Below are 26,721 nucleotides of genomic sequence, written 5' to 3' on the forward strand. Positions count from 1 at the left end.
AGTGTCGCCATCCATTGATTTCCAGGGTCCCCTTATCCTACCACCACAGCAAACCTGTGGTACTCCACCGGTTTTTTCAAATGTTCCCGTTTATTTACTACATATGTAATTTGGTTCTTTGGATTTTAATTGAACTCAAGATTCAAGACGCAGTAGTTTATGAAATTTCAGTGAGCTTCTAAATTATGGAAAAAGTGCAAAGTAAAAAGTAAAAAGGAAAATAGAGTATTCGATATTTGTTACTGCATAGAGATCCTGACTACGTGTCTTAACAATGCAAATCGAACGTTGATACACATAAACAGTTTTCAAAAGCCGGGGTCCACTATGACTGATCGGTCAAACCATCTAGCCACGTAGATAATAGTAGAGGCCACTACAAAAACAATTCTAAACCTCAAACAGCAAAGCAAACGTGCAAGAGAGAGAGAGAGAGATGGAAAAGAGTTCATTCTTGAGGAACAAATATTGGGTTTTGAGACATGGAAAAAGCATTCCCAATGAGAAAGGTCTCATTGTTTCATCACTGGTTAGTTTCCTCTTCTTCTTCTTCCTTATGTTTATTCTATCTTATGAAGCATTGATATATTATAAACGAATCCCATTGTCCAATTTTCCCACACACGGACACTTTATGCATATGATTTCGACACATAGTTACAACTCCATGATATGCTACATTCGTAGTCATTTATTTGTAAAGACCCTCTGTGTCCTACATTATAGGTGTCGAACATGTGATATTATTACTTATGCAATGTGATATTCTTATCTAAAAAATGCTTAGATACTCTACAATTGTTACAGTTATTTAAATTTTTATTGTTTAGTGGCTGATAATTTGACAGGAACATGGCATACTTAGTGAATACCAATTGGCTCCTGAAGGTGTTAATCAAGCACAGCTTGCTGGGATATCATTTCTAAAGGTAGTTTTTCTTTTACTTGTAAACTTAGTAGTAGACAAATTTTTCTTCAAGTTTAAAAGACACCCTAAACCAATGTTGATAGTGTTTCTCGGTTTCAGTAATGTTTTTTCTGTGTTAGTCTCATTTGCGACAGTATTTATTGGATTGCCAGATTACATTCTCTACTATTCTGGTGCTGTCTAATAGCTTAGGTGCCTCCTTCCATAATGTTAAGCATTGCCTGCACAGTCCTAGGGCACATACCTCAACGTCTCTAATATCATAATATAAACAACTAACTGCTCAGCAGTTTTCTAGTACTAGTTCCTATTTGTAAACCGCTCCAGTCAAGTGAGTTTGGTACGGGCTTTTTGGGTTCTTGGATTTTGTAATGATTTTATTTTAACTGTCGAGTGATACCAGTGTACCTTCTTGAATTGGTTTTATTGTTGTAAGTGTAGCATAGTCTTGTTATTATACTACCCATGGAAAGGCCTTACAAATAATATACTAGTATTAAATTTTTTCCATATTAGACACAATTTGAAAATGTGTGTAAGAATGTGGATCTGCTCCTTTTCTTGTTTTCTTAATTTAAAGTTATATTCTTTTGAGAGACACTAAGTTGATAATCAAGCGCGGTTGTTGCTATGGTAATATACTACCATGACATTGTCGTTGTGCTTATTCTTTCAGTCAATATAACATGCTCTATTTACTGCATTATACTCGCAGGAACTGAAGGAAGACAACGTACCACTTGAAAGTGTTCGAATTTGCTATTCTCCTTTCTCAAGAACAACCCATACTGCTAAAGTAGTTGCCTCTATGTTAAATGTCCCGTTTGAGGGCCCACAATGTAAGGTAAGAATTTTCTTTGAGATGATAACTTTTATCTGGTCGAGTTAAATGGAAATGGAAAGTTTAAGGTCTGATGAACAATAAGATGGTTCATTTCTAAACATGGAGTTATAAGTAGGGGTGGAATCTTGAATTCTTTGTGAATGTATTGGCTAAAGCAAGAACAAAGATAATCAAATAGCAAGCAAGTCGATATGCATGAAATCTTTTTATAGTTTATAACCTTGGATGCCTCCTAATCAACCAATCTTTGATATTCTTTTAAAGATATAATGGGAAGTGGGCAATGAAAAACTCACAGTTTGGATGTATCGTGATATTTATTGAGTTTATGCTTCTCTACAACACTACTGTTGATGCAAGTCCACCTTGTTCATAGAAATTTGTTATGACCTACTCTGCTATATACTGGTAACCTGTTAAATATTGCAATACATAAAAGGATAACGTACGCTTACAAATACCTTTTCCATCGTGGCTATTTGAGTATATTTAAATATGAACTTAAGTACTACCAGTTTTGTTAACAACCAACATTTAACTTAATAAAACTCTTCCCTTTTTAGACTCAGATTTGCTTGTGACTCTTCTTTTTCCGTTTCTTTCTTTGTAGACTGGATATTATAGTCTTAGAGTATTTCTTAAAAACTTGGTTATACTTCTTGCCTTTTTTCCCTTTCTTGGATAGGTCTTGGAGGAACTTCGAGAGCGTTTCTTTGGTCCTTCTTTTGAGCTTCAGTCACATGATATGGTAAGGACAAGATTTAGTTAGATTAATCTTCTACTTGATGTTTTGGGGACCCAAAAAGATGAAGACCAAATGAATGGAAAACTGTTGTTTTGCAGTACCATGAAATCTTTTGATTTCCATGATAGTGTGTAGAATCATTTTCCCGGAAAATATAAGATATCACAGTGCAACTCTTCTATCAGGATTCCAACTATTGGGTTTTGCCTTTGAAGTCCAGTAATAAGGAAGCAGAATCATAGCACATAATGCTCAATTCCCTTTGTTATGGCCTATGTTTTTGCTACTCTGTATTTCATCCTTGAGAGGAAAAGTATAGACTGCAGCATCATGGTTCAAATCTAAGGTGTTCAGCGAGGCACACCTTTTCAGTCCTAAAGTATCAAATCTATGGGCATATATGGAGATATCAAGCCTTGAAGGCAAGTTTGTATTTAAATTACAGCATAAGAAAGTTACATGGGAAACCCAGTGTTCTAAATCAGTTGGTGGTCGGGTCATCTGATCGAAGGAAACTCTGGTTTAGAAAAGCTCCTCTGTGGAGGTCTCTAACCAGATTCCCTAAGTGTCCCACATGTGGTAAAGAAAATTTCTTTAAGGCAGTGCTATTTTTTTGTAGTTTGGCTTTGAATTTTGGTTTGTGTCTTTTGATAAACAGTATACTGAGATATGGGCACTTGATGAGAAGGATCCGTTCATTGGACCAGAGGGTGGAGAAAGTGCTGCGGATGTTGTTTCTAGACTTGCAGTTGCTATTGATAGTCTGGAGAAAGAGTTTCAAGGGTACCAATATACTTTAGCCTGTTGAACTGTTAATCTGGAATAGGTGTTAGTAGTTACTTTAATAATAATGAAACCTTGTGCATAATTTGTTTGCTAGACGCACCTGATGTGACCATGCCAGCCTCTTCACGTTATTGTATTCAATGTTGTAATCTTGTATTAATCCTGGGGTAAATGGGTTTAGGCAATGCTAGGCTGTGAACTTGTCATGGGTTTTGTTATAAGCTCACTTAAGACTGTTGTATGGCTTATGATGTTACTTATGCATGGCTATTGGTGTTTGCTTATTTAAGGTTTCCTTTTCTTTGTGTGCTGGTTTGTTTCACTGTTGCATGTAATAAGTAATAACTTGTGAAGATTACGGTTACTGAAATTGTTCGTTAGGTGGTTGTTGGTTATGAGTTTATGACTTTCCTGTGTCACTTTTATTTATTTATTCTTTTATTTTTATTTTTTTGATCAATGGTCACATTTGATTTTCTATTTATATTTATTGAAGCTTTAGATTGTATATATTTCTTCAGAACTATCATGAGATTATTTTAAAAATGTACTTTTGCACCTCACACACCAGGGCATACACCTCTCTGTGCCGTGTGCCTCATAGTGCCAGTAAGACTTTGTGCCTCAAGGGCACCACATCTCCTTGAAAACCCTTGTAAGGTTTTGGGTGTTCTTCTTCCCTAATTGTGAAGAAACTTGAGAGTCTGAAGTCGAGTAGTTTTTTTAAAGCTCTAATTTCTAAATGTTGTTTTTGTTCTGATTGATCTGTGAGCTCTGTTGTCATTCTTCTGTCTGGGAACAACTTAACATCAGTCCTATACGTCAGGATCAGCAGGTCTGAAAAGACTGTCCACATAACACTGAGAGTTGAGGGAAGTATATATTCATTGATTTTTTATCATGATTCATGACAGCATTGTGTAGTTTGTTTGATCTCAGAAGTTCTATATTCATTTTATAAATCTATTACATTAGGTTTTTTTTTTATTAGTCAGGTGAATCCAGTACCCTCTTATTAAGAACGGCAGATTAAAGAATCAATAAAACACAACAAGAACTTCAAAGTTGCCTGATATCATGTAAATAATCGTGATGCTTCTTTATATATATGAGTATCTGACCAATAGTGATATGGTCTACTGCAGTTGTGTGATATTGATAGTCAGCCATGGTGATCCACTCCAGATCTTGCAAATAGTACTCCATGCAGCGAATCAACAGAATGGACCAGATGGTGGCGACGTGGTGTTAAAATTAGAGGCTGTTAAAGTTCCTTCCATCTTGTCACAACACCGAAAGTTCGCCTTGCAAACTGGAGAACTCCGTCCTATCTTATAACTTCCTGCTGTCAGTTTACAGAGGATTTTCTAGAGAAGTAGAGAACTACATTTGCTTTGCACGTAATATACTTTGGCTGCAGTTGTTTCAATAACTAAAATAATTGGTGTCAAAGGAAACGATTATTATTATTTTTTAAGTGGATATAAGTTACATACAATTTGGTATTTTTGGTGTTTGTTTCAACCTGACCTGAATTAGAGGGAAAAACAACTTGTGGCAATCAATGACGCCTGTAGAATCTGTATGTTAAGTTTCTTCCGTCTCATGTCTCATGAACGACGTTATTTGCATACAGAGAAGGAAGTAATTTTTTTTTTTCGTTAAAACCTCATATATATTCATTAAAATTTGTATAGTCTACAGTCAGAGTTACATAACTAACTAGGAGCATTGTCCATGGCCTGGTGCTTGTAAGCCCAACTGGCTGGGTCATGAGCATGTCCATTAGATATCCTAGAAGTCCAATAAAAACAAGAATTACAACTGCCAAGTAGATTGATGGTCGCATACTCGCATAGGCAACATTTTGCATCCTCCAACTTGCTGCGGCTGGGTCCTGCAGTGCCTTGATAACTATCTGGTTATCTCCCTCCATTCTGACATGTGTGACATTCTCCTTTTTTGCTAGCATAGCCCCACTTCAGTTGACTTTGCTTTCAGATGATTGTATGCTGCGGCTTTGACACTTCCATCTTCATCCCACATAACTGCTCCTGCTGTTCCCTCATTTGCGTACCTATCAAAGGCATCAAACCTCAAATTAGTCCAATTATACTCTTCTATATTATCTTGATTACTATTGTCATTATAATTATTAGAACTAGAAGGTAGAGAGAATGAAACAACAGGTGGAGATTGAGATACTCCCTTCTCAGACTTTGCAACTTTTTTCCCATAGCTTATTAGAGCTCTTTAGAAGCTTCTCACTGTTTGGTCTTCTTGCTTCAAATTTGCAACTGTTTCTCATGGCCCAGATACCTTGTAAGAGAATACAAGCAAAGATAGCAAGTTTTGCCACGTGTTCATCTTTACGTATGCTCCATTCCATGATCTCGTCCAACCAATTTCTTGTATTCCAATTATAAGCATCCATTCTTAAACTTATAATAGATCTGAACCAGATACCCCTTATCCAGTCACACCCAGAGAACAAGTGGTAACTTGTCTCAACATTCTTAAAACAAAACGGGCAAGCAAAGTCTCCAAATAGATTTTTGGAGGTCAAAACATCAAAACACCCACATATAATTTCCCACATAAAAAGTTGCCAACTCCGAAAAAGGTTAGCAGACCAAATTCTATTGACAGAAGCTTGTTGATAGGTTGAACTTTGCCCCCCACCCAAGAGTTTACAAATGATTAGATAAATTGTTTTACGAGAACTCTTGTTTTACCGACCGATAGTGAGAATTAAGAATCTCCACTAGAAAATTAGATAGAAGTAATCAAGTGAGCGGAGCGAACGTTCTGGGCCAAGGGAGGGTAATGTCGCCAAAATATTATTTGGTTGGTTTCTGCTTGTCCTCATCTATTCTTTTCGTCTCCACGCCATTTTAATCTCTCCCTCTCCCTCTCTCTCTTCACTCTCCATGCCCTTTCAAACTATTGCGATATTGGGCTGCAAGTATTTCCTATTCTAGAGACTTGTAATTATAGAAAGTGCTTGATTATAGGATCTACTCTAAGGATTCTACACTATATATGTATAGTAGGTGTTCTCAATCTAAATATTAGAATGAATGAATGAATAAAAAACCCTAATCTTTAACATGGTATCAAGAGCGAGGTTCTAAAACTCCTAGCCGCACTCTCGAATCAGCGTTGCTAGGGTTTGATTACCAATATCCCACCACCACCACCACACATCCTAACCCACCAAAATTCCTATATAGTTTGTCATGGCAAAGAATGACACCGAATCATCAAACACCAAATCCATTGTTGTTCAATCCAAAGAGTCAGTATTCAATGCAGGAATCATCCTCACCGAATCAAACTACGATTTATGGTCTCAAATCATTGAGATGCATATTGTAGAACATGAAAAACTCTTGTATATTCGTGGCAGCACCAAGCAGCCGCAGAATTAGATGAAGGGTACGACAAATGGTTTGCGGAAAACCAAAAAATCAAGCGATGGTTGTTGATGTCAATAAATCCTGAAATTATGAAGCGATACATATGCTTACCCACTGCTAGAGAGATATGGGATGCCCTCTCAAAGGCATTCTATGATGGAAGCGATGAATTGCAGGTTTATACCTTGAATCAAAAGGCCTTTGCGGGCAAACAAAATGGAAAAACTCTCTCTATTTATTATGGAGAGTTAACTGAAATTTTTCATGAGTTGGATCACCTGATAAGGTGGTTATGAAGCATCCCGATGATGTTGCAGCATATCGGAAGGCGATTGAACGACTAAGAGTGCATATATTCCTTGCCGGATTGGATGGTGAGTTCGAACAGATTCGTGGCAAAATTTTGCGTAAGGAGCTTATGCCTGAATTAGAAGAATGTTATGCACTGATCCGCCGTGAGTCTGTTCAACGCGCAACAATGAATGGAGAAGCTGAAAATACTTAAGCTTCAGCCATGGTGGCCCGCAACCGCCCTCCTCAAAAACAACAAGACAACACCAAGCTGAGCAATCCTAATGGTGCCGACAAGTCCACCTATAAATGCACTCATTGTGAACAAACTGGTCACACCAAAAGTCGATGTTTTGAACTTGTGGGGTATCCAGAATGGTGGGATCATAATCGTGATCCACGGAAGCCAAAGTCCACGCGGATCTCCACTGCTACAATTGTTGAAACAAAGACAGAGGATGCAAATGTCACTGGAAAGGCATCTTCTCTTATAGCAGCTGCAAGTAATGGTGGTGGTAAGGTTTTACATATATATGTCTGCATCTGTTTCTAATAGTGCGTGGATAATTGATTCCGGTGCCACAGACCACATGACATTTGATTCAAGACAGGTCTCATTTTTTAAACCATCCTCCCAAAAGTTTGTTTCCACTGCCAATGGTACTCCAACCCCGATTATTGGGGAAGGATCCTTGTCTCTCACCAACACTTTAAACTTAGATTCTATTTTAGTTGTTCCATCTTTGGATTATAATCTCTTGTCAGTTTCCCAACTAACCACTGCCTTACATTGTGTTGTAATTTTTTGGCCTGAATTTTGTGTGTTTAAGGATATCAGAACGAGGCAAACGATTGGTTGTGGTGTTAGGTGAGGGAAGTTGTATTACTTAGACTTCGTGTCAACGAGTTCGAACAAGTTGTGTCAAGCCTTAACGGTGGAGAGCTCTGAGGGGAAGAAGAAGCAATCTGACATCTGGTTATGGCATCGACGTCTGGGTCATGCTTCCTTTGGTTACCTGAAGAAATTATTTTCTAGTTTATTTGAAAAAATTGATGTTTCTAGTTTCCGTTGCAATGTTTGTGAACTTGCAAAGAGCTATCGTGCTTCATTTCCATTAACTTTGAATAAAAGTCCAGTTCCTTTTATGGTCATACATTCTGATGTTTTGGTCCATCCAAAGTGCCTAGCTTGAGTGGATCAAGATGGTTTGTTACTTTCATTGACGACTGTACTAGGATGACGTGGGTGTGCTTGATGAAGTTCAAAAGCGAGGTGAACTTGTTATTTAAAAAATTTCATAAAATGGTTTGTACTCAGTACAATGCACTGGTTCAGGTTCTCCGTAGTGAATACTTGAGTTCTAAATTTCAGTAGTATTTGGAAGCCCACGAAACTATCCATCAATCTAGTTGTCCCACTACACCTCAACAAAATGGGGTGGCCGAGAGAAAAAATTGACACCTATTGGAGGTTGTCCGAGATTTGTTGATAGAAGCCCATATGCCCTCATCTTACTGGGGAGAAGCTCTTACCTCTGCAGCGTATTTGATCAACCGAGTACCCTCCATCACTATTGATTTCCAGATACTATACCATCCCACGCTCTCACTGAAGCTATTGTTGCTCCAACTATCCCAAACTTACCACCTCAAGTCTTTGGTTGTGTAGCCTTCGTACACCTTCATAAACATCAATGCAACAAGTTAACTCCTTGAGCATTGCGATTTGTCTTTCTAGGATATGCGACTTGTCAAAAGGGGTACCGATGCTATCATCCTCCAACCCAACAAATGTTTATTACATTGGATGTAGTTTTTCATGAAGATTCGATGTATCTTTCCTCTGAGCCTGAACGTTAGGGGGAGTACCAGAAGGAAGTTCAGACTCTAGACTATGAGGTTCGCATCTCTGAAGAAGTGAATGAATTAGATTTGAATAGTAAAACTTTGGACCAAAGTGCTGATGAGGTTCAAGCTACTGAAGTTGTGAATCCATCTATGTCTGACTCCTTCACACCTCATGCAACTAATACACCAAACCAATCGCTTACCGAGGATGTTCCTGAACCATCTATAAAATAACTACCACAACGTCACAACAGAGGTATCCCTAAATCCACATATGAACCCGAAATTTCTAGTAAAGTTAAATATCCCATGAGTCATTATGTGTCTACCCATCATTTGTCATAATCAAACCAGTCATTTGTAAATCAATTATCTACTGTATCTATTCCTAACAATGTGTAGGAAGCCTTAGCAGACCCAAGGTGGAAAGCCGCTATGAATGAGGAGATGAAATCATTGCAGAAAAATAACACTTGGGAACTAATTGACCGTCCACCAGGTAAGAAACCAGTTGGATGTCGGTGGGTTTATACTGTGACAAAGTTGATGGTACAATTGAACGCTTTAAAGCGAGACTGGTGGCAAAAGGGTACACTCAAACCTATGGGATCGATTATATAGAGACATTTGCACCTGTAGCTAAAATAAACATAGTTTGAGTTTTATTATCTCTTGCTATGAACTTGGATTGGCCATTGCAACAGTTTGATGTGAAAAACATCTTTCTACATGGCGAGATATCAGAAGAAATTTACATGGATCTCCCGCCAAGATGCATGATAGCATAAATGCATAGTCGAAATGTGTGCAGATTGAAGAAATCATTGTATGGATTGAAACAATCTCCGAGAGCTTGGTTCGGAAGGTCCAGGAAATCTATGATAGCCTTTGGTTACCGTCAGAGCAATTTAGACCACACTTTATTTTTGAAGAAACAACATGGTAAGATCACTGCACTTATTGTCTATGTAGATGACATGGTGGTTACAGGGAATGATCCTGAGGAAAGGCATGCCTTACAGAGTTACTTGTCCAGCGAATTTGAAATGAAAGACCTCGGTTCCTTGAAATATTTTTTTGGGATTGAAGTGTCGATCTGATAAAGGGATCTTCCTGTCTCAAAGAAAATATGTCTTAGATTTGTTACAGGAAACTGGTATGTCGGCATGTCAACCAGTTGATACACCAATGGAAGAAGGATTGAAGTTATGTGTTGAATCTAATCAGGTACCAGTTGATAAAGGACGATACCAGAGAATCGTAGGGAGACTGATGTACTTAGCACATACACGGCCGGAACTTGCCTATGCATTAAGTATTGTTAGCCAGTTTATGCATAATCCTGGTGAGCAACATATGAATGCAGTTATGCGACTTTTGCGGTATTTGAAGTCTGCTCTTGGAAAGGGACTCTTGTTCACTAAACATGGAGATCATCAAAGTGTGGATGCATATACTGATGCTGATTGGGCTGGAACAGTCGATGATAGGCGATCTACTTTAGGTTACTTCACCTTCGTAGGTGGTAATCTTGTTACATGGAGAAGTAAAAATAGAATATTGTTGCACGTTCAAGTGCATAAGCTGAATATAGAGGTATGTGATCTTAGCACTTTTCAGTGTTTTTAGAAGTTGACTTACTACGTGCTAAAACTCAATAATTCCTTACTCATTGTTTTTTTTTTCCTTTGAGAATGTCAATCTAGTTCGAGTAGGGATTTCGTTCCAACTTCTAAGACAAGAATTTAAATGATCACAACTGGAATCTACACTTTGGAGAACTAAGTGAGAAGGATTTTATAGATAGATTTTTTTTACACAAGTTATCTAAAATTTGTAAGTTTGTTTATAGTTAAATGAAAGAGAGAGAGAGAGAGAGAGAGGAAGGATTAATCCTACTCATGCAAGGCCTAGCTACAAGTCTTTTAGAAACAGGTCACTACCATCTCAAATCCCTAACATAATATACCTATCTCTAAACATATCATGCTAGCATGTAGAATTTAAATGATATTTCATCTCTGAAATATCATTCCAACTCCTAGTTCTACTTTAAAAACAATTGATCAGATAATTGTCAATCTCTATCATTTTGGGACAGGATGAAAAATAGAACCTAAGTCTTTTAAGTAGTGATTTTGGAATCCTAAATTTGTAGCATGATCCTCACATGAGCATCATTAACCCTCCCCTTGGGAGAGTTTTAGCTCATGATCCTAGGATTGAATTAAACTACAAGAAGATATGTGAAATGAAAAAGAAAGAGAATGAAACAAGAAAACTACAACCCGTTTACCTAAATGAAGAAGAGTTTTTTAAAAACTAGAGAGAGTTCCCCCATTAACAAGTTACAAGCTTTTCTCTAAAAACTAAGAACTAAAAAAAAAATTAAAGACATGGATGTAAATGAAAAGTAAAAGTCAAGGAAGTAAAAGCTTCCAACTCCCAAAATCACCCCCCTTTACATAAGAGAGCCTTTTTCTCTTCTCCCACGTGAAACACTCTCCTCTCATTTATTTTTCACTTATCCACAACTAACCCCCATTTGACACCTTTCATTTTTTTAGATAATCATCACCTAAATCTAACTAACTCATTAACTTCATGCAAGGTGTCAAATTTGCACCAATTATTTGCACCTTTGTCTTGACTTGCATGATGACTCATCAAATCTTATAGGCCCGCCTAGTGGGTCCACGTACAGTGTCCAGTGGCAGTCCAGTCTTTTGGCATTTTTACAACTTCCCGCCTATTTGTAGAGTTCATCGCACTGATTGTCAGAGCAGCTCACTCGTCGCATTCGGAGTCCTGGTTCAAGAGATATGAGCTTCGGAAGTTTGATGCTTCTGTGCACATAATCCCGTTTCTGACTGGATTCTGTACTATTTGAGTCTTTGGGCTTTAGTCCGAATTTGTTGGGCTTCACATGGTCTTGATCGGAAGGCATGTGTATACTCCCTATTCCGTGCTTAAATGCTGGCTTTATCATCATTTTTCCATTAGTTGCTCCAACCTGCAAAAAGCACGAAGATGCGATTATTTCATGATTATTAAGCACAAAATTGACCGAAATGTTATGTCTCTACAGGTTTTTATAATACAGTTTTGGGTGCTTATCACACCACTCCCAAACAGCATTTTGCTTGTCCTCAAGCAAAGAAGAGACATTAAAACAGGATAAGTGGCCAAAACTGTGCATTCTAAGCTAAGTCTCGTTTTAGCAGAAATAGGTTGCATTGACCATATGCAACAAGGCTTTTTAAACCACTAGGAATTCCCTAGTGGACGAAGTTATAGCCTCGTGAGAGTTTTCCAGAGAAGATACTCACAAACTTCATTTATACTACAATGACTTAGTAACAAAAGCTTGTTTCCTTAATTAATCTCGATATCTATACATCTCCTTAGCGGGGACGAGGATTAATTCTTTTCAAACTCAAGTTAATATGCATACAATAATTAAAACACCTACATATGAGTATGCATTCAGTGAATTTGCATTGAATTGCACAAGCGGGGCTGTTTCGGATCCTTTGGAGAGTGTACCTAAATAGGTTTCTCACATGTATGTGTAGAAACACAAATTAAATCATAATTTTCCCACTCGGGTTTTGTTAACTCCAAAGTGCAGTGTGGGCACACTTTTCCCTCACATATACTCGATGACAAATGAGGAGGAGCCGGTCGATCAATCACATCTACTACTTATTATCACACCATCCTACTCCTAATTAAAATTAGGGTCTTTTATTAGGTATTATGGGGCTTAAGTGATAGTGTAGAAAGAAATGGAAGTGGAAGATCAAAAATGATAAGTATAAGAGAATAAGGTCTTCAAGATATTTACACTTGAGAAATCCTTGTTTTCTTTTCCTGCTCCTACCTGAGTTTTCCTACCTTGCTCTTAAGCCTTTTTTTTTTTTTTTTTTTTTTTAGGCTTAAGAAACATGATCCTGTTTATTTTTTTATTTTTATTTTTATTTTTCAAGCAGGTAACTAACTTTTATTTGGAACAAGTCTTCTTTTATTTTTCTACATTTCGTCATATTTCTCATACTCATCACTTAGGTAGGTTCTTTTATTTGGGGTTAATATATGGGTAAGGAATTTTTGGTGAAAGTGAAAGGTTTGATGAAAGGTTCAGTGGAGTGACTAGCGGTAAAATTTGTAAATGTAATAATTTATAGCTATGTCGATCCAAAGAATGCCTAAATTCTCGCCTAGGTTCGGATGGTGATCAAGTAAGTCGATGCGTGATTTTCTCTATTCGGAAAAACTACTCCTCTGTGTCATTACTCACAAATCACTCATATCGAGGCTTTTGGTTAGATTCTCACAGGATTGATAGTTTAAGTAGACTAACCGTGGTTTCCAAAACTTATTGTCATGTACAATCAATGATACTCAAAGCATGAATAATATAAAAAGATATAAAAACTATTATGCGTGCGATTATTAGCTTAAGTTTCTTAAAAGCTAATCATAATTCGAATGCTAATGTGAGACTTCTAGATAATTTTCATCATTGAAAAAGAAACAAGACATTGTCACTAATTACATTTACTAACAAGAAAATAGAAACTATATACTTTTTTTTTTTTTTTTTTTTTTTTTTTTTTTTTTTATATATATATATATATATATATATCACTCCCAAACAGAGTGATGATTAGTCTTCGAAATAGAAATAGATAAAGAAAGGAATTACCGATAACCGTAAAACAAAATTAGAAAGCCGGATTGCCGGAACGTAAAAGTTGTGGTAACATAATATATTATACTGAAAAAAAAAAAAACAAAAAAAATAGTAGCACACTATATACAATTATATACGATTAGATATATGTACAATTCCCTACTCAAGTTTACCATCCGGGATGTGGTGAAGGTCCGGCCTCTTCTTCGATTGAAATGCATTTCCTTAGTATCGCTAAAAGATAACGTATTCCCAAATGGTGGCCCATTCTTGTTCACCGATTCGCTCAAATGTTTCATCATCTTATCATCGCTGGATAACAACGAACATGTCTCAAGTATCGTCGCGGGGACGTTTCCATTGCCTAAACCTTAATGAACGAATTATCTTGTTTGTCGGGCACATAGAATCTACTTTGACCCGGTCATGAAAAGTAGTTGAAAACCGTGGGAAATGTGTCTTCATAATTCGCAAGCGATTCTGAGTAAAAGTATATACCGATCCCAAAAAGTACGAGCTCGTTTCAAATTGAGATAACACGCTTTTAAGATATCAAAGAATGTATGACCTCGAAAGCAAGCGCGTTGAAGACTACACATGCGGCATCATTGGCGGTAGAAAAATGCCAATCTCCCATGATGTTAAGAAGGATAAACAACATCGCATTTCCCATGTTCATGGTCATGCCGGCTAAGGGAATGGTGATGTCCGCCATCTGCCAAGTTTAGTTCCTTCATCTTTAATTTCAAGACCGTCACCGTATCTTTGCTGTAAAAGCGAGCCATGAAAAGGAACAAGTAGAGTTGTGATAAATGTATGGCCATGTTGTTGCCGCTCGTGATATGGAAGATCTAAAGTCGGGGCAAGTGTTGCCTCTCAAAAAAGACATGGTTTGTGCCACCAACTTTGATTGTGAATCCGCCTAAGAAAAACCATGAGCAAAGCGTTGAATGCTTGGTGTATCTTCCATATTAGCATAAAAGTAGGCCGCAAAAACTTGGAGAATAAGTTTGGTCGTATGAATAACAAGGGAAGACCACCCGATGTTAGTAATGCAATCACGGAAATGAAGTCCATAAGTATTGGAATCCATCATGGCCTGAAATGATTGCTTTCGGGGATGAGTTTCGAGGTGTCCCGTTTGATGAAGATGCTACGCTCGATGAAGATGCCATGTTTGATGGAGTGGAGTGATGGAGAAAGATATGAGAAGAAATATGTCCAAGAAAATTTTGACTGGATGGAGGAATGAGCATGCAAGAAGATAAAACCTCCTGTAATCAAGTTTAAAAGAACACGTTAAAATTGTTATTATCACAACTTGAAATATGACAATCCTATTAGGTATTTCTTACAAAAGAAGATACAAAGATAACAAAATTTTTAATTAAAGGAAAGTTTTTTTTTACCATTATTATTAATATTTTTATGGTTCAGAATGATGATAAGGATGGTGATGGGAATGCAGATTGTGGACAACACTGTTCAGTTCATTAATTTGTTGGCTAAAATTTTGGATTTGAAGGGTTCCCCGGGTTGCGAGATCGTAGTTTGATTCTCTATTAGAAGAGTGTGATTTTCTAATGACTGAGAGTGAGTTTCCAATAGTGCCTCTTGATCGGCATCATGCATCGCTTGACGTTCTTGGAAATCCATAAGACTTTTGATAATGATTTCCTGACGTGCGTGTAGTTCTCTCATTCCTTGATGAAGAATTTGAATACCTTCCATGGGATTAAAAATGTTCTGCATGGCACTTTCATCAAAGAAATGTGCAGAGTTTGAGTTTTGGCCATCCATTTCATCTGGCAGAGTATCTGGCGTCCAAGAACCACCGGCACAGTCTTTGTGAAGTATTGTAACAAATGCTCTTTGAAGAGGTATTTCTGGAGAAACTGCTGGATAACCCCAACGCATCATAATTTTCGTGACTAAAGTAGGCAGAGGTGCTAACCTTTTTGTTCTTCTGGTGATTGCGTTCCAGAGGTGTTGGATTATACAAAAATCATCTCTTTGATTCTGCATAATCCAAAGTAGGTGTAATTGAGGCTTGGTGACTTCAGATTGGTGTGACGTACCCACCACATTGTGTCCCAACCAGTGGAGCACAGCTCGTTGATTTTGTTTCAAAGAGCGTTGAAGAACAACGTGATTTTTATTTTCGACTTCGCCATGAGATACGGTGGCCCGTAGTAATTTTTGACGAATTAAATGGGGACTCGAAAAGATCGAACCCCGAGTCATTCATTGAATTTGAAGTATGTCGGGAGATAACTTCCTTAGTTAATTCAAAGCGTTGTCCATAGGCATGGAAACAGAATTTTCCATTTTCAGGTCCGCTAAATTGGTAGAACATCAAGACCAAATCTCTGGAATAGGCTGCTTCTGCATGATATAGAAGAGGCATCCATCCTCGACGTACAATTTCTGTGTCATAAAAAGGAGAAAATCGGCCATCATCAAAAAAATTCAAGTAGTTCTTCTCGGGTACTATCTTTCTTGGTTGATCCATTTGGAAGGATAATTGATGGAATGATAGTGTAGAAACTGTGAAATGAGAATGGCTGAAATGAAGAGATTTATAGCAAATATAGGATCCGTGCGAATCGGGGATGTCAAGTGCATCTAGATCTCAACTTACAAGTGAAACATGTGATGTTGGTATCCCTAATTATGTACAGCAACTATGGATATCCATAGTATGTCTTTTCATGTCAGGTGTCCAAAAACAATTAATGAGGTCTTAAAATGACAGAGAATACGGAGGAAAGTTTCACAGGGCAGTTAGACCTACACGTAATTTCAAAATTTATGATCATACCTTAATAATAGAAGATAGATAGAATAATTTAGCTGCGTGCGTGACAAGTGTTAGGCGTACCGTGTAGCGTGCGCAATCTTCTCTGAAAACAATAAGTTGAGTTTGATTTATTTTATTGCGTTATTGATTTTTCTTATTTGTTATGGTTTTGATAACTATTTTATGTTTATGATAAGGTAAAAATACAACTAATATACCCAATTTATTAAAAAGGATGCTCCTCCATTTAGTATGCGTAACCGCACAAATGGTTGAGAATTATTTAACACACCATAGTAATATACAAAGCGACAAAGGGAAAGAGATATGGAGGTTACATAGATCTAGATATTCCGGATGAAGTTATGCATGATCGACAGTAGAATAATGACAAATACTGTTATCACGAATCTTGTGACATGTTCCATTCACGTTGCTCCTTTTTTTCAATCGCCGATCGGATCCATTGTTTTGAATGAAAAGATAATATGTGAAGATTAATCTTTGGATAGTGAGAGAATGAGGTGAGTGAAGGGTGATGAGGAGTGTCGGAATTTATAGGCAAAAATCGACCGTTTTGGATATCTAACCGTTTGTGGATATCTGACCGTTTTTTTTTTTTTTTTTTTTTTAATTTTTTTATATAATTACGATGGAGATAACATTTGGGTTTTGTGACCGATTACCGTGATTTGGGTCGGTTCTAATTTTTGGTCCAAGCCCAAATGAATTCCGAAAATTTCGCTTATGTCCCAAAATTTCAAACACGGAATTTCGATTCATTTCAATTCCAAATTAAACGAATCGAATGCTAAAATGATCGGCATTAAAAATGCCATCCACTGGAATATGAAGGAGGCACCTTCAACCTTTTTTTTTTAAATTTTTTTAAATTTTTAATTTTTTAAATTTTTAATTTTTAAATTTTTTTATTTATTTTATTTATTTTTTTTTTATATACAAATGTACAAGTGGAGATGAACGTGGCAATGTACAAGGGAAGATGTATGTGTCATTATACAAAAGAACGTGACAACAACACCGGACTACAAGAAGAAAATCATTACAGTAAAATCAGGCAACTGTCATGTCGGCTCTGGGGCGAACCCAATCCAGCCGGCTGTGGGGCTTAACCTTTATGTTTTGGGGCCTAGGGTTCGTGGGTACCATCCCCGACCAATGTGCAATGGTCTAATAATAATATTACCCTTAGTACATATGGTATAGCCTCAAACCGCCTAACCGTCATCAAATAGAAAACTATTCGGGGTTGGCCTGGTGAAATCCATTGCCTATGCGAACGTGGGACTATCCGATGTTGTTCATCACGACTCTCTTTGTGCACAATGCAAGGGTGAAAATAAAATACACGAGTATATACATGTGGAATATTTTAACGTCAGATCCTCAAGACGAATGTGAGTCTTTTAACGTCAGATCCTCAAGACGAATGTGAGTCTTTTAATGTCAGATCCTCAAGACGAATCCCACCCTGTGGGAGCAACGGGACGACGACGAAGTTTATCCCGGCGAGCTGGTGTCGACAATAATAATATACCTTATACCGCTCATATCGGATAGTAAATCAAGACACAGACGAAAGGTGTTTGACAATTCATACACCACCCCATCCTTCAGCCGCCGCCGCTTTTCGAGCAAAAAGTATTGCGACCATTACCTATTCGAGATGGGTGAGATTTACACCAAATGATGAGCTGGAGTTCGCGAGGAAGAGAATAGAAAAGGGAAGAGAAGGAAGGCTGGGAAATTTTTGGTACCCATTGTTTACCGAAGGCACGCTTTGCTTTCGATGAACGTAAGACATTTATACTCGGTTCAAATAGAGTTTTGTGGACTAAGGTTCCGGTGCTTGCAACCACACACTCTAGGAGTTTTAGAGAAGAAAATAGAAGAGGGCCCGGCTACCCTAATGGTGTACTTTTCTTGTTTTAAACACCTGGAAAAAAAATACACCATCGAATCTTTAGTCTTTATAGACTGGATCTTTGAGAAGAGTCTTTTCGACATCTGGAGAACGCAACTCATGATAATGTTTAAGGCGTTGGCCATTTACTTGAAATTCGCTGTCATCGTTTTCATTTTTCAAAGAGATAGCCCCATAAGGTTTGACAAAGAGACAAAGGAAAGGACCGGACCATCGAAGTTTTAGTTTTCCGAAAAATGTGTAATCTCGAAGTTGTACAACAAAACTTTTTGACCAATTTTGAATTCTTTTCTTAATATGTGTTTATCATGCACTCTTTTCATGTTGGCTTTATAGGATTTTGAGAGATCATAGGCATCACTCTGAATCTCTTCAAGCTCATTTAACTGCAATTTTAAACTTTTGCCGCGATCGGTATTATAATTTAGGCTTTTGATAGCCCATAGAGCCGCGATGCTTTCGAGTTCAACCGGAAGATGACAAGGTTTACCAAAAACGAGGGCGGTGTAAGGGGACATGCCTATAGGTGTCTTAAAAGTCGTTCTATATGCCCACAAGGCATCGATAATCGAAGAGACCGGTCTTTTCTAGATGGATTAACCTGTCTTTTCTAAAATTGATTTAATCTCTCTATTAGAGACTTCTACTTGGCCATCGGTCGATGATGATACGGAGTTGCCACTTTGTGAGTAACTCCATATTTCTTTACTAATGATTCAAAAATTTTATTACGAAATGTTTTCCCCATCACTAATTATAGCTTTGGGAACGCCAAATCGAGAGAAAATATGTTCCTTTACTTAAAAATACGACCGCTTTTATGATCATTCACATGACATGCCAACGCTTCAATCCATTTTGACACATAGTCAACAGCTACTAGTATGTATAGGAAGCCATGACTATTTGGAAAAGGACCCATAAAGTCGATCCCCATACATCAAAAATTTCCACAATTAAAATTGGATTTAAGGGCATCATATTGCGTTGAGTAATCGTCCTAGTTTCTTGACAGTTGCATGCTTTGCAATGCTCGTGTGCATCTTTAAACAGCGTTGGCCAATAAAATCCACATTGTAGGACCTTGGCTGCAGTTTTCTTACCATCGAAATGACCACCACAAGATTGTTCATGACAAAAGGATAACATCGTCATTATGTTCCCGGTCGGGAATGCAACGGGCGTATCGGTTGGTCGAACAATACTTAAAGAGGTAGGGATCATCCCAAAATAAAATTTCACAGTGGATAAGAACTTCTTTTTAGTCCGTTCGAGTCCAAGATGAAGGGACCTCCTCGGTAACTAGGTAGTTTACTATATCGATACCAAGGAGATGAAAAAATGGAATACAAATGTTCATCCGAAATGAATCGCAGATTGGTTCGGACTCATTATTGACATCATTAACGAGTTGCGATAAATGGTCTGCTACCACGTTCTCACAACCTTTCTTATCTCTAATTTCTAGAGTAAACTCTTGCAAAAGGAGGATCCATCGGATCAACCTCTGTTTGACATCTTTCTTTGCTAATAGATAACGCAACGCCGCATGGTCAGTGTAGACTATTGTAGAAGAACCAACTAGGTAAGGACGAAACTTATCCAGGGCATATACAACTGCTAGAAATTCTTTTTCAGTGGTGGTATAGTTACGTTGAGCGTCATTAAGAGTTTTACTAGCATAGTAAATGACAATTGGCTTGTTCTCTCGGCGTTGCCCTAAGACAGCTCCAATAGCGTAGTCACTCGCGTCACACATTAATTCAAAAGGTTTAGACCAATCAGGTGGTTGAATTATCGAGTGTAGTCGTATGCACTTTAAGGTCTCAAAAGTTTGTTTGCAATCGAAAGTGAAGTCAAATCGGCATCTTTAAGTAAGAGATTTGTTAAAGGTCGGGCAACCTTTGAGAAATCTTGAATAAATCTCCTATAGAACCCTCAAGTGTCCTAAAATGCACGTATTTCCCGAACCAAGTTGGTATAGGCAAGGAAGCAATTTTTTCAATCTTTGCTTTATCGACTTCGATTCCGTCCTTCGAAACAATGTGACCTAGTACTATTCCTTTTGTAACCATAAAATGGCATTTTTTCCAATTAAGAACGAGATTTTTCTCTTCACAACGTACTAAAACCTTTTCAAGATTTGATAAACAGTTATCAAAAGAATTACCATATAATGAGAAATCGTCCATGGAGACTTCCATAAAACGTTCAACCATATCACTAAAGATATGAAGCATACAGCGTTGGAATGTACCAGGTGCATTGCAAAGGCCAAATGGCATTCGTTTATATGAAAAAGTACCAAAAGGGCAGGTGAACGTTGTTTTTTCTTGGTCAGCAGGATCTATGACGATTTGAAAATATCCCGAAAAGCCATCAAGAAAACGATAAAAATGCATGACCCGCTAACCGCTTCAAGCATCCGATCAATGAATGGAAGTGGAAAATGATCCTTACGAAAGGATCGCATTAAGTTTTTAGATAGTCAATGCATATTCGCCACTTCACCGGAATGCGGCGGATATGCATTTATCTTTATCATTTCGCACAACTGTAATTCCAGACTTCTTGGGAACAACATGGACTGGACTTACCCAAACACTATCTGAGATGGGGTAAATAATACCTACATCAAGTAACCTTAAAATTTCTTCCCGTACCACATCCTTCATGGTTGGATTTAGGCGATGTTGCGGTTCACGTGATGTCTTGGCATTGTCTTCAAGATGTATGCGATGAGTGCACACAGTAGGGTCAATGCCTTTAATGTTATCGAGAGACCATCCAATAGCAGAACGGTGTTCTTGAATGACCTTAATTAAACGTGATTCCTGATCAGCAGTCAATTGTGATGATATGATAATTGGGTGACTACCATCTGGATCTAATTGTGCGTATTTTAAGTCCGAAGGAATAGGCTTTAAGTCGGGTGGGAGGAGTGGGTATTAAAGATTCTTGAGGAAAGTCGCCTTCCACGGAAAAACAGATTTATGTTCGTCCAAGTCGCTGATAGGATGGTAGTAGAGTCAATTGGTGGTATTGATTCTAAAACTCATGTACCTCCTTTGAATAATCATCAACATCAAATTCAGAACCGCCAAAAAGAATGGAATTGGTGTACTTCATCTTCGGAAAAGAGTTTGTGAAATATTCTTATGCGAGGGGTGTCAATCATGTTAATCTCACCATCAATATCATTCTCTGGAATTTGTTTCATCAACTTGAACACATTAACCTCGACAGAAAGATTTCTGAAGGACATGGTCATGGACCCATCCCTACAGTTTATGAGCGCATTAGCAGTTGCGAGGAATGGACGCCCTAATATGATAGGAATGGAGTCACAAGCAACTTCTGTATCCAAAATGACAAAATCTATAGGATAAAAAAAATCTTGGACTTTTACAAGAACATTTTCCACAATGCCTTTCGGATGCTTAATGGATCGATCGGCTAATTGTAAAGTCATCGTGGTAGGTTTAAGCTCATGTATACCTAGTTGTTTGAATAAGTAATAAGGAAGTAAGTTCACACTAGCTCCTAGGTCTAGTAATGCCGTAGCCGTATACTTATCACCTAATGTGCATGGAACTGTTGGTCTACCGGGGTCCTTGTATTTTACTATACCATTGTATTCAGTAATGGAAGGAAATTGTTCAGTAAGGAAAGTCTGTTGAGGCACATTTGTTCTTCTTTTTGTGGTGCACATGTCTTTCAAAAAATTTGCATGTTTTGGTAATTGCTTTAGGGCATCGAGAAAAGGTAAGTTTATTGTCAAATTTTTAAAGGTTTCCCTAATTTCATCAAAGTTTTCATCCGGTTTATTCTTTGCCAAACGGGCAGGAAATGGTGCCTTAGGGCGGAATTTCGTTTCCCAATTGTTTAGATTGTGACGTTGTTGAACTTGGTGTGTCCATTTGAGGGTCATTATCTGAAACAGGTTCCTTGGAACCTCCGATATCGTTTGTTTTATCATCTGGCATACGGATTTGATTATCAACGATTTTCCCAGATCGAAGAGTAGTGATTGCATTCACCTCACCTTGGGTTGGAGTACTTGTACCAGGTATATTGGTAAGTTCAAAGGCAGTGTTTGCTGGCTTAGGTTTCGGAACTGCTTGGCCAGGAAACACGCCTTTCCGCTTTGTCTTGTGCTAATTGTTGAATTGATTGTTGGATAGACGCGTTAGGATTTGTGATTGTTGGTTCATGTAAGCGAAGAACATCTCACTTGTCCTATCGTAGAGCGGAGGCATAGGTTGTGCAACAGCTTACTAGTTCACGATTATTCTTTGAAAGTTGTTGATTATAGCGAATTTGGATTAAATTTGGAACAAGGTCGCGTTGTTTTTTTGATAGTTAGCATTTGAATTACTTTGAAATTGATTTTGACTTTGTTGGTATTGCTGATTATTTCCTTGGCGGTATGGAATAAAATTGTTGATTGGTCGAACATGTGGATTTGCTAAACCGGAGGAGCCATTTGTTGGTTATTCGGCCGAAAATTAGGATGTTGTCTCCATGGTGCATTAGGAATATTGAATGCACATGCCTCCTCCGGTGTTTGGGTAGGGGTAGCATGTAACAAGGGACAATAAGCATCAAGATGGTCTGTACTAAGACATAGAACACATGGGGAAGTGTTAACGTTCATGGCCTATTGTGGATGTTGATCGTTTACTTGAACTACAAGAGCATCTACTTTTTTAGTGAGGGTTTATATCAGTTTTTTCAACTCGGGATCGGGTTTTACCTCAAAAATAGACGTAGCTTTTGTAACATTATCCTTAGATGACCTAGAAGAATTAGTGTTACCCCAATGTGTACCTTTTTTCGCTTGTTTGTCAAGAAAAGTATATGCTTCAGTAACTCCTTTGTCCATGAAGCAACCGCCGTTCATTATATCAAGAGTTTCTTTTTGATGATCAGAAAGTCCATTAAAGAATGAACGAACAAGGACAGCTTTGTCTAGTTGGTGATGAGGACATTCTAAAAGAAGATCAAGAAAGTTTACTCCATGCTTCCGTAAAGGATTCATGAGGATTTTGACGAAAAGAATTGAATTTTTCAAGCATTTCATGTAGTTTTCTTCGAAAGTGTAAAATTGAAGCATGAAAGCTTGAACAAGTTTATTCCATGTGTCTATGGATTGTGGCTGTTGTCCCGCTAGCCAAATTGACGCTTTATCCGCTAAAGTGAATGGAAACACCCGAAGCAAGAGTTGTTCCTTAGAGACGATTTGGATGGTGAAATGTTGTGGCTACTTGTTGTAGCCTACTGAAGATGATTGTACGGGTTTTTCATGATCCAAACCATGATACATAGGTAACAAACTAAAAACGCGTTTGGCGGAATTCGAAAATCACCGACAATGTCCTTAAGTTTGATGCAGGAAGAAGGTCCTTCCTGTAAGGCTGTATAGAAGTCCGAAAGGGGCTTCTCAGCTGCTGGATTTTCATCAGCCATAATGAATGACGGAAAATGTGACAAGGAATCTTGTTGATTAATAGATGAAGAACTTTGTGGAGGTGAGAACTTACGAATCGCTTATCGTATTTTCTCCTACGATAAGTATGTTCAAATTCTTTAGTAGAACCGCACCTTAATCTCATGCAAGCATAAACTTAGATCTAATTAACGTAAGGAACTTATTATTACTTGAATTTTATAATTATGTTTAATCATTAGAGTTGAACAACGTAGGCCTAAGTTGCTTTGCTAACGTGGCGATGAAACTAGGAATACGTGTACATAAACCAACAACCAGTCACAAAGAGAGATATGAGGGAGGCTTTCCGCAAAAGCACGGTTCTAATTAAGTAACCTCAATCTGTCAAGTTTCCTAGACACCGTTGAAATATGATTAAGAGTTATGGAATTAAAATTTAAAATTTTTTTTTTTTTTTTTTTTTTTTAATTTTTTTTTTTTTTTTAATTTTTAATTATTATTATTATTATTTATTTTTTTTTTTTTTTTCACGATTTATGCAAGGGTGAAAATACAAACATACAAATACGATCTACTCATACTATACTAGATGCAGTTAGCATGTGAAGATACTCTACTCATAATGATAGGTATACGAATAGGCAAGGTTGTATCATCGATAAATATTTCCATACGATGCATGGCAAATATACATCGAATAATGATATGTATGCGCTAATTTGTAAATCGATATTAGTGAGTCGTATATCTACAGTTCTGAGCAAATTTGAATTACTCATACGTGTTTAGATATGGTAGCATGTGAAAATATTATACGTACGCATATATATATTAAAATGTGAAAACGTAAACTAAACAGGCAACGTATTTTACCTAGACTAAAATACGACTTTTGTATTGCATAATAATTCGATTTCGTCAATACTCATTGAGATTGCAAATGTCATACAGAGAGCAGCTTCACCCCTTAGGGTTTAGAAACAACTTACCTAACTCAGATTTTAACCCTCGTTGGAATGTTCTCCTCTTTCATGACAAAATCGACTTATTAAACAACACCATTTTCTAAAATGATGATTTTGGAGGGGAAAACAGTTGATTTTGACCTCAAAAATGACCTCCACCGAGCGAAAGAGATCTTTCCGAATTGAGCTCACACGCGTGATTCAGAGAACCGTAGCCAAAGTTATGGCCAAAATACCAAAACACATCCTAATTACTATGTATAACTCCTAAGTTATAGATGCTAACATGCAAATAATCACTCACTCAGTAATATATATGTTAAACATGTGACTTAGATATATATATATATATATATATATATATATAGATAACCATCTTGAAACAGCTTCTATTTTTATGTATATATACATTAATATGTAATTCATGACCGATTAATCATATATATATTTCACAGGCGTATTCATGATGATTCATGCATATTACTAACCTAATACATAAAATATAGTCCATTAACTACAACATAATAACTACATACATGTGAAGCATGCAAAAATATTTAAAATTTGGAACCCGCAAGCTTCCCCGCGAAGTCCACCAAATAAAAGAAACGTGCCTGCAATGCACCAAATGTTTCACAAGTAAGCTTAGTGATTGTTGTAGCCTAGTTTCCGTGTCCAAGCATTTGGAACTGTCGGTTCAACCAAAACCGGAATGTTTATCAAGAGCAAAAATGCGGGAAATTTAAAAAAGCGAAGAAAACATAAGAAAAAGAAATATATGAAAGGATGAGCGGGGGGGTTTCCCGCTTGGAGCAATTCCAGTTTGCAAGCACAGGTCCTTGGGTCTTTAGAATGGCAAAGGCGCCATTTGATCTTAGCACTTTTCAGTGTTTTTAGAAGTTGACTTACTACGTGCTAAAACTCAATAATTCCTTACTTACTTTTTTTTTTTTTTTTCTTTTTGAGAATGTCAATCTAGTTCGAGTAGGGATTTCGTTCCAACTTCTAAGACAAGAATTTAAATGATCACAACCTGGAATCTACACTTTGGAGAACTAAGTGAGAAGGATTTTATAGATAGATTTTTTTACACAAGTTATCTAAAATTTGTAAGTTTGTTTATAGTTAAATGAAAGAGAGAGAGAGAGATAGGGAAGGATTAATCCTACTCATGCAAGGCCTAGCTACAAGTCTTTTAGAAAACAGTCACTACCATCTCAAATCCCTAACATAATATACATATCTCTAAACATATCATGCTAGCATGTAGAATTTAAATGATATTTCATCTCTGAAATATCATTCCAACTCCTAGTTCTACTTTAAAAACAATTGATCAGATAATTGTCAATCTCTATCATTTTGGGACAGGATGAAAAATAGAACCTAAGTCTTTTAAGTAGTGATTTTGGAATCCTAAATTTGTAGCATGATCCTCACATGAGCATCATTAACCCTCCCCTTGGGAGAGTTTTAGCTCATGATCCTAGGATTGAATTAAACTACAAGAAGATATGTGAAATGAAAAAGAAAGAGAATGAAACAAGAAAACTACAACCTGTTTACCTAAATGAAGAAGAGTTTTTTAAAAACTAGAGAGAGTTCCCCTATTAACAAGTTACAAGCTTTTCTCTAAAAACTAAGAACTAAAAAAACAAAATTAAAGACATGGATGTAAATGAAAAGTAAAAGTCAAGGAAGTAAAAGCTTCCAACTCCCAAAATCAGCCCCCCTTTACATAAGAGAGCCTTTTTCTCTTCTCCCACGTGAAACACTTTCCTCTCATTTATTTTTCACTTATCCACAACTAACCCCCATTTGACACCTTTCATTTTTTTTAGATAATCATCACCTAAATCCAACTAACTCATTAACTTCATGCAAGGTGTCAAATTTGCACCAATTATTTGCACCTTTGTCTTGACTTGCATGATGACTCATCAAATCTTATGGGCCCGCCTAGTGGGTCCACGTACAGTGTCCAGTGGCAGTCCATTCTTTT

General features: G+C 37.3%; 1 protein-coding gene across 1 annotated transcript; it reads left to right on the top strand.

The window, feature by feature from the left end:
* Positions 1–368: 368 nt before the first annotated feature.
* Positions 369–4,808, top strand: LOC147503119 (Phosphoglycerate mutase family protein). Its single transcript, XM_086607930.1, has 6 exons — positions 369–529; positions 849–929; positions 1,644–1,772; positions 2,458–2,520; positions 3,176–3,300; positions 4,449–4,808. The coding sequence occupies exons 1-6, from the start codon at positions 437–439 to the stop codon at positions 4,639–4,641; spliced, it is 684 nt and encodes a 227-aa protein (XP_086464056.1). The 5' UTR covers positions 369–436; the 3' UTR covers positions 4,642–4,808.
* Positions 4,809–26,721: the final 21,913 nt, after the last annotated feature.

This window comes from Coptis chinensis, chromosome 4 (genome assembly GCF_015680905.1).
Source record: "Coptis chinensis isolate HL-2020 chromosome 4, ASM1568090v1, whole genome shotgun sequence".
Lineage (NCBI taxonomy): Eukaryota > Viridiplantae > Streptophyta > Magnoliopsida > Ranunculales > Ranunculaceae > Coptis > Coptis chinensis.

Coding starts and splice junctions, on each gene's coding strand:
- LOC147503119 (XM_086607930.1), top strand. CDS start 437: ATGGAAAAGAGTTCATTCTTGAGGAACAAATATTGGGTTTTGAGACAT. Junction 1,773..2,457: donor TTGAGGGCCCACAATGTAAG/GTAAGAATTTTC, acceptor TTTCTTGGATAG/GTCTTGGAGGAACTTCGAGA. Junction 3,301..4,448: donor CTGGAGAAAGAGTTTCAAGG/GTACCAATATAC, acceptor GGTCTACTGCAG/TTGTGTGATATTGATAGTCA.